We start from the raw sequence: 15,082 nt of genomic DNA, 5'->3' as shown, positions 1-15,082 counted from the left end.
TTATTGCGTATATAGTAAAACTCTTGGCAGGAGGGTGTGTGATTTATTTTTACAGTTTATGTTCCGAAAGGAAGCATTTTTAGTATCGTTGTCTCCGATGTTGAAATAAACTGTAAACTTGGATGATTAGGGATGGGCCAAGTGCGCTCTCTCCCCCTGGATACGCGAGTTGCCTGTTAGGCTTGAAACAGAGCGATCGTAAACTATTCGACTACCAATCCTGTCCATTGATTATCGCACGTTAATTACCTGTTATTAAAAATATCGATTGTGGTTTTTAGTAGTCGTGTATTATTGCTTGTTTTTGGTAAACCATGTCAATCCCACTTATCAACCCATAAGTTTGTGTTAAGGTAACACTGTTGCAGTGCTTAAAAGAGAAGATACATTTAAGGTGATCAGAAGGTATTGGCGTGTGATATTGAATCCTCAACAGGTAAGTTGATGTTTAATATTTTTTATTCATACCGATATATTTATATAACAACTCAATAAAGTGTAAATCATTTCAGTTTATGTTTCTTTCATAACATAATAATCGGTCATTGAAAACAACGACAAAAAGTCACATAAAACACATAAAACGTTTTATTTTATTTCATACTGTTAATAATGTATGAATATATTCATTGTTTTCTTTTATCTCAGCATTTCACAACTCCTAACATTTAAATGTAAGGACACGCGTATAATACAAAGGATTTATCTGCGTATGTATTTATATATACGCAAAGTTATTTCCGATAAAAATGTTACCATCTGTGGGCGTGTTGGTAAATGAAATAGAATTTTCAGAACGGATGAAAATTGTCCTCCAATTTATTGAAAATTGCTATTAACCGGAATTAATGTCATTAAGCTAGGTACTATTTCGCGTGTAAATTGGTCAGTTGACTTTAAAATGTATAGCAAATTTATTCAGTGGTCTCCAACCTTAAAGGGTTAATCCGGGCTACCCAAACCAACATATATGTCGTTTTACCATTTTTGCCTCCCAACAACAGAATTGTGAAAATAAAACGTTTTAAGCGTTTAAATATTAAAAGTTGTATATTTTGAAATGTTCAGTTAAACCTTGGGAGGGCATTGGGTCATCATGGTTTAAATGGACGAAACACCAGATGATACAATTGCAAGAAAGAAAGAAAAGTCTCATCAAAAACTGGTATAACATTGAGATCGTTGTGAACAACGCATTGACTCTTAGTTACTGAAGTATCATATCGAAATGTACTGGTTTCCTACCATGTTTATCCCAGTTAGTTTAAAAATAGCGTCGGTATATTTATATGTACTTTTAAACAGATATGATTTTAACTGGGAAACCATTATGCGGCTTTTTAAATGGGTAAACTCTTATACCATTTTACCACCTCAAACCTGGCTATATTTGATCTCTAAATGTTTTGAAGCTAAATGGTTTGTGACCTAAGATACTTGCAGAACATGGTAGATCTACTTGATCTGCTTTTGCTTTCTTCAGATGAATGGTGTTGGCGTTCGTGAAACGCTGGAAAACAGTGTTATTTCGCCATTAAAATTGGTCAATTAAACAAAAAAAAATTGTCTCTATTTTTGAATGAATCCCCCTGTGAGCTCCACAGGATGTAATCTTCCGGCAAAAGTGTAAGAAAAGTTTCCCTGTAGCACTCATTACTGCAACACGGAGAAACTAACTTCATTTTTCGTTAATGGTTCTGTTTAAATCTCTTAAAAGCTTTGATTGTGTCAATTTCTGCTTATCCGTCGGCCTTTCCTTTCCGTAAAAAATAAGTCAGTGATGCCCGTGATCGTCGTTGTCGACCAGTTATGCCATTATCAATCATCGCCTTAGAGTGACGTGAGATTCTCACCGGTTTGAAACGACATTCATTTTGGTTGGAACGAATGTACTAAGAAAATTCTTATCATGTATAGTAACATGTTTATCATTGAGGTATTTTAGAGAATCCAGATTCACAGAAGGGCAATCAATCGCGGAAACCCTAAACAATTGTCATTACTATAAATATATATAATTATATAAATAAAATTATGAACAAACGTATATATAAAAATAGAATATTTGGGAATCAAGCTTTTAATTTCCAATTCGTTTATGATTTTTACACGTGATGTTCTCGTAAGAAGGCATTCATTGACTAGAATGCGAGAAAACAGTACATATCTAAAGGTATTCAGTTTGATATAATATATTTTTTTTTATTGAAAACATATAATTGTTTAGTTTCAGGGTGGTGCGAATAAAGACAACACACTATTGTAAATATACACGCATGGTATATATTGGGATTAACCCGGGGTTATTTCTGGTGATATTGGTCTGCTCGATATGGCATATTTGTAATATAATAACTTTTGTTGTTACGTGATAACTGAATTAGTAGCGTTGTTTGCGCGTTTTATGTATTTAGCTCTATAAATCATCAAATAACGTATCTATGATAATAATGATACCACATAAGTGGTCAATCGATAATTACTAAATTTGATAAAATGTTATTGAGTTTACTCATTCAAAACATTTCATCGATTGAACACACCTTCTATCTTAAGTTACACCTATTTATAAGGTAAGCGCACAAGATAGGAATCCCAAAGTGTCTAGTCCCATTATTAAATACTAGGATCCCAGGTTACGTAGCGTTATATACACTTTAACAGATGTGCAATATTTCTTAATAATTATATAATACTACCATTATTATCATTTTTATATTATTATCATTATTACTTATGTTATTATTATTATTATTATTATAATTATTAGTATTATCAATTTCAGTTGAATGTTTATTAAAGCAATTAATGGAAATGTGAAATCATGCAATATACATATTTGAGTACATATCCGCAAAACTAATTTCCTATTATTTCTATTGTTCACGAAGCTTTGAATATCATTTGATATATTTTGTGTGAACTGTTGATACCTGCTGTGTAAAATGTGCCAGAATTCTTCAACTGCTGATCCATCGAACGTCATTATAGTTACACGCGTTAATTTCAGTCTTTGTTATGGTGTATCGGTTAGAAATCACTTTAGTTTTTATCTTATACATATTCCGTTCACGAGTACCTGAAAAAGACGTAGCAATGCTATGGGGAAGTTCGTGTGTGGCAATGCTTAAATGTGATACAACTAGATGCAAAAATGATTCAATTTGTGCATTTACTTACAGTGTTAAAGGGACTAGACACAAGATGGTCCCAAACACAGTATACCTTAACACAAGCCTGGCATGGTCAATTCGAGCTAGTAGGAGGCCGATTTCATATGATTATTCAAAACGCAAAAATCATGACGCTGTCTCGTCTGAGTGTCCACGTATAAAAAAAGCGCGTAATAGCTTCCCAGTTATAATCATATTTTGTTAATGAGTACAGAGATATATATACCGACGCTATATTTTGAATTAACTCGGATTTACGCGGAAGACAACCTCGAAAATATCGAATAGGAAAATGCGCAAACAATAAATGCTAGAGTTGCTTGTGTCGTAAGCGATGTGATACATCAGTAAGTAAGATTCAATGCGTTGTACATGATTAAAAGAATAAACGTAACAATCATGTTGCTGTCTCATGTTTAAAAATAGCGCATAATTGTTTTCCAGTTTAAATTATATATGTTTTTCAGTACAAATCGATATACCGACGCTATTTTTAAACTGGGATTGAGGTGGTTAACGAACCCAGTAAATTTCGAATGGGAAAAATGCGCAGAAGCTGTGAAAGATGCGTGTGTCGTAAGCGATGTGGTATACCAGTTGGTAAGATTCAATGCGTTGTACACGATATCAATTTTATGTATGTTTTTGACAATTTTCTTTTTTCTTGCAATTGATGTCATCTGGTGTAAAGTCCGAAGTGTAGTTAAAATGCTATCAGCTCTCGAAAAATGTCCGAATCAGGAGAGAAGCTCCTTGCACCACAGGTCATACTTTATTAAAACGAAATCGTAGCAAACATGTAGTAAAAGGTTTCTTACGCGGTACTAATATCTAAATATATTCGAAATATGTCCATTTAATAAAGATTGCAAATAAATTATAAGTCATATTTTCGTATGTACAAATAAACAAAAGGTACAGCTGCACAAAGGCAGTGTCTACAGCTCGTGTTCTTTGCACCACCGAAAAGTGGTTAAGATGGCGTTTAGTAGTCGCGTTTTTCCTTCAGTAGTTTAAGGATGGACTATTAAGTGTGGAGCTTAATAAAAGTTGACGATCAAAGTAAGGTACGACGTTTACGTCTGAAGAATGATATGCTGTATATATAAAGGCAGCATATGCATTTAAGTAGGCAAAGATAAAGATAGAGCGGTAACTAGTTTATGTATGTTAAACGTCCCACTTGTTCCAACATTCATCATCTGTATATTTATTGTAGGATTCAACGGAAACAATCAATTATATTACAAACAGCCACGAAAGACCAGAAAACAAAACTTAAGTTTCAAGGTAACAATTAGTTTATTGATAAAATCCATTCTTGTGTTTTTCAGATCGTATACAACACGATCATATTAAGTCATCTGTCTTACGAAGGCAAATACTTCAAGAATGACATGATTTTACACATTTTTATTTCAGCTTACAAAACTTTGAAAATGCTTCCAGTCAGAATGTTCTACAAATTTGCTTGTACCATTGCTGTAATAGGGCACACTTTGGCGCTAGAGAAATTTGAATGCCACGGTACATTGTGCAACTGGTAAGTAGACCAACACAATTTAGCATTAAGATTTTCGCCATAATAATGCAGTTGCGAACATGGGTACGTGTACGTTAAAGCGCGCATTACTTTGTGTGTACTACATTATTAAAGTATGTGTACATTGGACAATTTAAGAATGCCATATACGATAGCATGAGAATAGTGACATATGCCCGTAACAGCAAGCCTACACGTACAAGTTTACAGTGAAATGTCGCACCTGACTTTTGAACTCAACTGCAAGTTAAACATCGACGATCGACGTGGTGCTTCGTACACGTCGTGTTTTTACAACCTTTTTTTAAATAAACTTAAATAATATATTTGTGTGATTTGGTTTGAAAGTTTTGTACACATTAGGATCATTTCAATGGACATAGATACGACGTTATAGACTTGTATTCATTATTTGTGATCACAAATGATTTTACTATGCACAATGACTTTTTTATCTGGTCACTTAATCATAATCTGCTAAATGGCTCATCATTTCATACAACGTGAAAGTAAGAAAGTTCAAGAAACAATATTTCAACCATTGTTTGATGTAGCATCTAGTTATCATTCATTTGATATTTAAATTTATGTTTTAGCTATTGATAGGCGTTGTTAACTATTAATAATTACAGGAAAGGTGAGGAACAGTTTTGCCAGGCGGCCTATCCCTATTGCAGGAATTGCAATGATATCACCGACGATTGTCTCACATTTACTGCCCCTAAAAACTGTTCGAACACATGCCACGGTAAGTCTTACACGTACTGCATGGGTTGAAACTGTAGATAGGTAGTGCAAAAGTGGGCCTGAAGCACCTCAACACAAATTTGCAAACAAGAAACTAACTTCAGTTTCAATATTTAGCAAACAGAATAAATGCAGACACAATATATGAGTCCCTTTATCCATGAATAGGTATTTTGGGAGATTTAAAGAATACCAAAGACGATTTTATCAGATTTGTTTTTGTTTCGTCACTATGTTTCACAATTGCATTGATTGTGTTTCTTTTCCGAATATCTTAATTAATATTAATTCCTTATTCAACACACATGTTGAAACGGGTGTGTGTTAACATCTTGGAAAATATTGTTTCTCAAAACTAAATTTTGAAACATTCTAACTTTCGCTATTGCGCACCAACGCTTGTTTTGTCGGAGGCCGTAAATTTTAAGACTATCATTGAAAGAATTTACTTTTATATAAAGTTTATAGTATGAAAAATAACAATGGTATGTATATAAATACATGGACACTAAAAGTGAAGGAACTGCTCGATGAGCTAGGATTTACTTTTATGTTTGATTGTGAAAATGTTACACGACTGCAATTAGAGGCTGTTGTAAGACGGTTGTATGATAATTATTTGCAACAATGGTATACGAGTGTTAGAAACTCAGATAAATTACAATCTTATGTTGGTTTTAAACACGATTTTGTCATTGAAAAATACTTGTCTTGTATAAATAATAACAAATTACGGATGTGTTTAACTAGATTTAGATGTTCAGCACACTGTCTTAATATTGAAGAAGGGAGATATAGGAATATTAATCGTGAAGATAGAAAATGTGTACATTGCAATATGAATGTTGTTGAAAATGAGTATCATTTTCTTTTGATATGCCCAAAGTATAGAGACCTTCGTGTCAAATATTTACCAAGATATTATTGCCAATGGCCAAATATGACCAAATTTAATACTTTGTTAAGTACTGACAATGTTAAGCTGTTAAATAACATAGCAACATATATATCGTTTGCTACAGATAGAAGAAACGCTTAATTGTATAAATTCTATTATACCATGATATTATAGAACATACTTTTCTCCTTTGATGTTATACTGATATCATTAAATGCCATCTTGTATATATGTTTTTGGCAATGTTCAATTTGAATAATGCTAATAAAATTTTGACTTGACTTGACTTGGCTTAAATTTGCAATAACAATTAAACATTAATTACCTTTAAGTTACGTAAATATATTGCTTATTTTACAGAATTTCTGAAAACAAAAGCGCTGCAAGAACAATCGAGTAAGTATCAACGCTTTTCTTAGAAAAGTAACGTATTCTCTTTTTTATCAAATGAGATTTAAAATCGTTTTGTCGTGTATAAATCATTAGAAAGAAATGATACCTAATAATTAATTCAAGTATTCAATATTCTTGAAAACATCAACATGAATATGTAGCAATATTATTGCTTGTCATCTTAAACGTACTAAAATATCGTTACATGATCAATTGACAAATTTTAGACATCAAGTGTCCTCACTTGCCAAGTCTTCAAAATGGATCATACAACGAAGAAGGACCTTTCAAACATGGTCAAGTAGCAGTTGCAACATGCGACCCTGGTTTTACACTCACCGGAGACAAAAGCCTCTTTTGTTTCGATGGGGAATGGAATGTTTTGCCCCCGGTCTGCACAAGTAAGTCATTTATAACCAACCGTCAGGAAAATATCCTTTTTCGAACATTAAGATGACCAGATTGAAACTTATTTAAGAATTGTTACGAATTACGTTTGAAAAATATCGATAATTGAACGCAGCCCAACACAATTAGTTAACCAGTTTAATGTTATATTTACCCCTATTACAGTTGAATTATATTGTTGTAAAATAATAATGGTTTCGTTGAGAAATAAGCAAATATTTAGAAAGAAATGTGACATATGTACTTTATTGCATAGGATACAGGTAAACAATATTATGAAACAAATAAAAACAACGCAGGAGTAAAACGACGAATGAATCATTTATTTCAGATTGACGTGACATGAATATACAATGCACAGAACACTATTTCTTGTAACAACTATTTTGTCCAAGTTTTGTTCTCTTTAGTTGGCATGCTCTTTACTCGTTTATAGTCTTCAACTTTGCTCTTTTAATGATATGTCTTGCTTAAGATATTTAAAACATTAACATCATAAGAAAAGTAAGGGGATTTGACATAGCTAATCAATCTGTTGTTTTAAAGCATTGTCTGTAAAATGCCTGTTAACTATAAATGTTTTAATGATTGTGTTAAACCAATCAAATCAAAATAAATCGGTGATAGCACAAGTAGAAAATAACAAAAAAAGAAACAAAGTTTAATTAAATGGCGGTCATACGGCATCGGTACAGTTAACACCTCGACCATAAACGGGAGAGAGAGAGAGAGAGAGAGTGAGAGAGAGAGAGAGAGAGAGAGAGAGAGAGAGAGAGAGAGAGAGAGATTGGATTGCCGTTTTATGTGGATGGCCGTTTGTACTCTTTTGTAGATAGATGGTTCAATGGTCATTGTCGGTCTGCTGAAACGGTTAAAGCTATTTGAATTCGATATATACACATGTATGTGTTTTAATGTGGTATTGTTGAGCGAGCATAGGTTCTAATATCCGCAAGGGTACTTTCTCTTAGCCACTAGGAGTTGAACTGAAGGGTGATATATGATAATAATCAGAGATTATAGCTGTCCTCACAGTCGCTCTAAACTCAAATTATATAAACTAGAGTATAAAATTAACTTTAAGAGTGTGTCAATATAAATTTTAGAAAGAAAGATTTGAAGGAAATTCAATTGACCATATCATACGTTTCAACTTTCTCCAGCTTACTTCTGATTATTTGTTTGCATGCTTGACTTCATTATGAATGGTTTTTATATGCATACATGTTAGACCTAATCCTTTAAATGGTATTTCTATACTTGCTTGTTTAATTTGGGTTGAGTGTTGTGGTATCTTTAATGGCTTCATTAATGGCTTTTATTAACTTCATAAAGTAGTAATATATTTAAAACTTAATTTTACCTTTTTCAAATTGTGACAAAAGTAGATTTATTGAAATAAATTTAATTGTTCATAACAGCTTCATTTGATTCTTAAACTGTACATCACAATTATATATTCATTATCTTTTTTTCAAGATATAAAGTGGTATTTTAAAGTGCCTTCTTTTTTAAAGGAGTCACCTGCGATGATCCACCTGCGTTGATGGATGGTAAGTGGTTCATTGATGATCCCGCCCAAAACACATATGTCGCGCGTTTCCAGTGTAATGCAGAGTTCGATTTGGTTGGACCAAAAGAATGGCAATGTTCCTTGAAAGGTACCTTGGAGCCAGTATCAAAAGGGCTCGGGACAATCTTTCCAGTTTGTCAGAAGAAACATCAGATGAATCAAGTTATCTTTTATATAGTTGGTAAGTTAAACAAAAAAATAAAAACTAATACATATCATAACTTTTATTCTAAAGTCTAATTTTCTTAAATTCATTATAAAACTTGTCTTATTAACTCTGACTACACGAACTTAACTTCGGGTTCCTTTTATTAAATAATTGACAAAAAATCAACGATTCAAATCTTCCACCTCGATATAAGCTTGTTTGCTAAAATTAACTATCTTTAAATATAAATGTTAAAACTACATGCTTATCATTGTGCTTTGTTTTAGTTAGTGTATCTGGTGTTTTGGCTACAGCTCTTGTCGTTTCGCTAGTATGTCTATGCTACTTCAAACAAAAAATACCGATGATGATCTATGATAAACGAAAGCCTAAAATCAGAGACGTTGAAACAGGCTATGTACACATTGAGAAAGATAATGTTCAGCATGACAAAGAGTATGACAATGTCAATGAAAGAGCAAAGCTCTTAGAAACAACGGAAGAAACTAAACTGGTAAAATCAGGTCGGTATCATTGGTACAGGTAGTAAAGAATATATTCTCGTTATTCGTCGTATTAAACCGTAAAAAGGAACTTCGATAGTATTGTGAAGTGTGGCCATGTTTTATCCGCCATTGAAACAAACATATTCTAGTGATTTGCTTTTTACTAGTAAGCGTTTTTAAATTCTTCCGTCTAGTTACATTTGTTTAACTTCTAGAAAGAGACGAGGTAAGCCAACTGAGCGACGAATCCAGTCACAAAGGAAGCGATAACAGGAGGAGAGTGTCGGCTGAAAGTAAACGTAGGGTGATATAGTTTAACCTTTTATTGTATAAAATGCAATTGAAAATACGTATTTATAGTAATATGGTCAAAAGCAAACCTGGAAGCTTACAAAACATTTGTGAATCTTCTCAGAATCTTAAGATGAACTGATCGTACTATCGGTCTTCTTTCTTTTCAGACGGAGATTTACGTATTGACGTTAATATATCTAATAACCAAGCTGTAAATTTCAATGGTGATACAGCCACAAAGCAAAACAAGCAGTCGAACAATGATCATGACAAGGATGAAGGTAATATCCCACAACCTGTGCACCATGATCAATATCCCACACAGGAAACTGAACATTCAGATGGCTGTGAACCATCAGCTCCGGACATTAGCTTGCTAAATGACAGTGACAACGAAAACGACAGCAACAGTGTCATATACAATGAAATTAACGACATTACCCGGGATATTGACAGGGAGGCTGAAGGTCTACATGAACCAGTTGCCACCATTTTAGCTGATAACGCTGATATTCCTACAGCAAACATTCCGTTTGAAGTTGAGCGAGGTAGAGATGTAAGTGTGATTGATCAAAGACAAAACCCAATTAGTCAAGAGACTGAACAGCAGTCTTCAATTTCTAAAGCCAATGTTTCCTTCGGAAACTCAAGCATACCGGCTGTAGATATGTACAAACGTTGAAGCAAACCAGGTCTTATTTTGTTCGAAATTTATTGATATCTGAGTTACTGAACAGAGATGTCTCAAGTTAAATCCTCGGTATATAGATATAGTATTATGAGGTATCAAAAAATGCGCACATTTACATACAGCAATACGCTTTCAATATATACATTTATAACGGTCAATTTTCGATTCCTGTCAATAACAATCTTTGATATTTCCTGGCGTCCTTAGATCTTAAAGTATATTTATTTGGTTCATCTTTCCATCAGGCCAAAATATGGCTACTAGACAAGTAAGCAAAATTGAATATAATACTTCGTGGTCAATGGTTTAATTACTGCATTTATTCAATGCGATTTTGTACAGAATTCAATGTTTAAGTTTTTCTGTGCCACTCAATCGCCCAACGTCAACAATTATGACTTGTTTTTAATATTAGCTCATGTCAATTTAAATATCATCTAAAAGAAACAGAACGTTTTATTTCGTATAAATTAATATTTGTTTAAATGAATAAGGCGTTTGTCAAATTATTTTCAAAAATATCTACAATGTACCGACATCTAGCTATAATTTTGATACACGATTTCACTGTGTTTAACGGTCAACACGACCTGCTTTAAGTTATGTTTTGATAAGTCATAAAGAATAAACAAATGATAATTTAGTATACGACAAAGATTCTTTAAGCAAGTGGACTTTATTTGTTTTTGTACGGTATTTTTTGACAACCTTCGTATTTTGAAAAACAAATCGCCTGTACCGTCTTCAGTCTGTGTAAGTTATGCAATTTAGAGATTGTGCAATATTGATATAGGTATCAAATCTACGAAATAGCTAGTTTTGTGTTGTTGTTTTTGGTTTGTGATGTTTTGTTTATGTGTTTCATGTCTTTGGCGTTTACCCTTTGCCATTAAACGAAGTTTTTGTTTCCTCAAGTTAATGCATACTTTCGTTAGATTTACTATTTACTTTTTTACTTTTTTCGGGATTACCTTTGGAACGTTTTTGCATTAGGTGCTTTGAATTGTTTCCCTCCGTCTACAGATAGAGTTGGGATCTCTAATCATAGAAGTACTTGGGGTTTACCTTTACGTTTATTATTATTTGTTTTATAGATGAGTTTCCTCAAGTTAATGCATACTTTGATAAGATTTACCTTTTGCGTTCTATCTTTATTAAGGATTGTTGGGATAAGAGTGAGGTTTGTGCACATAAACTGGTTTAACCCCCAAGTAAATTTACATTTTACTGACAGTTCCAAGGCGGTACCTAACAGTTCTTGATAAACATACCTATTTTTGTATATATTTAGTATGTATGCACTGTGCTGTTTGTGGAGTTTTGTGCTGTTATTCTATGTTTCTTGTCTGTGATAATGTGTTCTATGTCTTTGGCGTTTGCCCAGTGTCACAAATTCGGGTTTATGTTTAAACTTTTTTGCTACTGAGCTTGTTTCTGTAGTTTTTTGCATAAATATTGTTATATATTATAAAGAGAGGTTGTGCGCACAAACTGGTTTAAACCCCCGGTAAATTTACATTTTACTGATCGTTCCAAGGCGGTTCCTAACAATATTTATGCAAAAAGCTGCAGAAAAATATACCTATTTTTTTTACAGTATATATTAAATGTGTTGTATGTTGAGTTTTGTGCTGTTGTTCAATGTTTCTTGTGTGCGATATTTTTGTTTTTTTGTTTTCTATGTCTTTGGCGTTCACCCTGTGCCATTAAATATGGTTTATGTTTATACTTTTGGCTTCTGAGCTTTTTTGTGTAGTTTTTCACGTACATATTGAGCCATTTTCGTTATATTTTTATAACTAAAGACAGAACACACGATATTTTAATTTAACATCTGTAAGGCTCATTAGTTATCATAACATGTGTTTCAAGAACAAATTATATTTCATTTTATCTTTTAAGTAAGCGGGGCTGAAAATGAGTCCTTGTTAGCCTACTTGTTTAGTATGTATAACAACTGTACGTTAACAAAGTATGTTGGATTATCTATGTGCTTTTACAGACAATCTGTTTTATGTGCTTGTGTTTTTTTCGAACTTTGTTTATTCGTTTTCTGCCTGGTATGTAGGTTTTGAAATTGAAACCTAACGCTTAACGTAGAATCAAATTTGATATGGCCTCAGAGGCGCATATTATAGGTTGATGCATTTGTTTTATTAGTTGAATGCATTATCATGACTTTCCTGTGTGACTGTTTGATTCAAAAGCCATTTGGTTGTGTACAGAAAATATCTTCCTTTATGATTGTTTTTAATTTACGTAGCTATACATTATCATTTTAAGGAACGCGTCAAAATGACCCTCTTCTAGTTTTTATATGCCAGAGGGTTTTACTTTCCGAACTAATAATAATAATAGTTGCAGATTGTTTACATGCAAGAAGTGTGTCCTATTTTTTGCAAAATAAGTAAGTGAATATGTAAGCACTAGCATTATGTTTAAAATATATCCATAGTCGATTATAAACGGATCTGTTATACTAGTATAACATATTTGTTGCAGAGTATATTTATCTTAGCAAGAGCACTTAGTAGCCGCGCAAGTTTCTCTTTTAAAGTTTTTGCTCGGAACACGATTTGCTTGCCAAAGGCTTTAGGTTGGAAACTTCAAACACTGTATTATTCCCTGTAACACAATACCTATGTGGGTAACATTTGGGAGTAATATGTGAACTGATAAAAAACATGCCATTCTTACGACCAAATATCGAATATTTTTGTAAAATATATATGTTGATGCTTCTCCGATAAATCGTCATTTTGGTTACAGACTACGCAATAAAAACTCGATATATTAAAAGGACTTAACTGTTGACTAAATACATTTGTTTATTTAACAAACGATAAATAATATCATCATCGTGCATAAAATATTTCCGAGCGCGGGCGACCTCCTTTTTTATTCAACATGTATCTACCAATCATTTTAAGTCGTATTTCTTTCTTGTTTGTTTGCTTTTTTATCTATCGAAACCATCTATTTTGTGCATGACTTTCTTATTAATTTTGTTGTTTTTGTTTTGTTTTAAGAGTGCCAAGTATTTGAGTTAAAAATGTGATAGTTTAATACGTATTGAAAGATACTGTTATGCGTGATCTCATGTTTATATTATTTATACATATTTCTATTTTCGTAGATGTTTACCTCTTTTTTTCGTATGTATATATACCATTAGCATTTGCACTTGTATCGTAATTTATTTTATTAAAATTATATATTTCTTCATGTATCTATCCATCTTTATGTTTATTCACTCAAGGTTACACTTCTTGAAAATAGTTTTTGTTTTAACATTATCAACATTTGCACATAAGAAAACAAACTTACAGAAATAAGGATGTTCATCATTTCATCATCTACCGGTGCATGCCCTACGAATGAAATACACATATGAAATTTATTGTACTCAAATGTCAATTATTTGATGACTAAGGCATGTCGATTAATCAGTCCAAACAATATTTTTATATCTTAGATTAGATCAAGCAAAATGATGTTGTTCGTGATCAAGTTATACCGCTTCGACTATTACCGTTTCACATTGGAACTTGTTGAGTAACAATCCGCCAATTTTCGTCAATGGGTTTTCGATAAAGAATAAACAAAAATGTAAAATATGTTTGAAAAACTTATCATGTCAATCAGATATTTTTCGCTTCTTTATCTATATGGTCAGCAAATCTCATTTATTTCCATGTCGTCAGCTAATTGGTCAGCACTTTAACTCGACCCAGTTTAATTACCGTTTCACTTTTGGACGTTTTGTCAAAAGTTTGCCATGGCTAAATGGGAAGCTAGCAGCCAATAGATGCAGCCAATAAGTGTTTGTACTTAAATAGAAACAACGGAATAGAGAAAGCAACCAAATACATTTTATAACATAGCAGCAAGTAAGAAAGGAATTATTACAAAATAAGGAATTAGGTACTCCAGTTTCATAGAAAAGTAGCGTAATCGTATTAAACAGAGGTTTCGACGAGTACCGCCTAATAACTTCTATCTGGGGTCAACTTGACCAAAACTCACCCCCAACATCTGGGTCACAACATCTCCTTCTTGCCAAAAGTGTCACTCAAATTTGTGCTATAATACATTTATATCAAATCTTACGATTTCGTATGGACAAAAATCAATGACCAAATCTTATATAACACAGTTGTTACTGTTGTTGTTATTTGTACAACTGTACCAGTAACAATATTTTTTAAAGCTTATGTTATATTTTGAACGAACGTGTTATCAAACTATTTTCAGGTTTTAATGCTAATCAATATAAACAGCCGCTTCACAGTCTTTTGATGATTTGGGGTTTAAAAATGTCTAAATGTTAAAAAAGTTTCCTTTAAAATATGGCGCATTTCTGTTTATAACTTCTAACCAGGGTTAACTTTTATCTATACATACAGTGTAATTATTTTTTATATTGTTATATTTTTGTTTATGAGTTACATTCACGATACTGTTTTATTGTGACATTGATGTTGTTTAGCAGAATACACTTCTATTGATTTTCTACTTATTGGCTGCTAGATTCCTTTAACATTTCTTGTTTCGTGGTAAAAGTACTTTTTGGCTGCTAAGTTCCTAATTACTGGCTGCTAACTTCATAGGTGAAAGCATGTCCGACGATAAAAATGGATTAAATCATAATACTATCACGGATGTTTAAACCATGCTAGAATAGCTCAACTACATCGGAAAAGATCAG

The 15,082-nt window shown here is 32.7% G+C and overlaps 1 protein-coding gene across 3 annotated transcripts; it reads left to right on the top strand.

Annotated features, from left to right (window-relative positions):
- Positions 1-346: 346 nt before the first annotated feature.
- LOC128222994 (uncharacterized) lies at positions 347-13,603 on the top strand. 3 transcript variants are annotated; one of them, XM_052932218.1, is made up of 11 exons: positions 2,091-2,173; positions 3,641-3,773; positions 4,393-4,463; positions 4,596-4,716; positions 5,349-5,464; positions 6,722-6,757; positions 6,982-7,155; positions 8,680-8,916; positions 9,171-9,407; positions 9,605-9,688; positions 9,851-13,603. In XM_052932218.1, exons 2-11 carry the CDS (start codon positions 3,757-3,759, stop codon positions 10,363-10,365), a joined length of 1,608 nt encoding a protein of 535 aa, XP_052788178.1. In that variant the 5' UTR covers positions 2,091-2,173; positions 3,641-3,756; the 3' UTR covers positions 10,366-13,603. The 3 variants fall into 3 exon arrangements, with proteins under 3 accessions (XP_052788179.1, XP_052788178.1, XP_052788180.1); XM_052932219.1 differs by lacking the exons at positions 2,091-2,173; positions 3,641-3,773 and adding an exon at positions 347-436; XM_052932220.1 differs by lacking the exon at positions 3,641-3,773 and having other exon boundaries at positions 2,142-2,173.
- Positions 13,604-15,082: the final 1,479 nt, after the last annotated feature.

This window comes from Mya arenaria, chromosome 17 (genome assembly GCF_026914265.1).
Source record: "Mya arenaria isolate MELC-2E11 chromosome 17, ASM2691426v1".
Classification (NCBI taxonomy): Eukaryota; Metazoa; Mollusca; class Bivalvia; order Myida; family Myidae; genus Mya; species Mya arenaria.
Note: the sequence above shows the minus strand (reverse complement) of the source record. Positions and strands in the feature narration are given on the sequence as shown.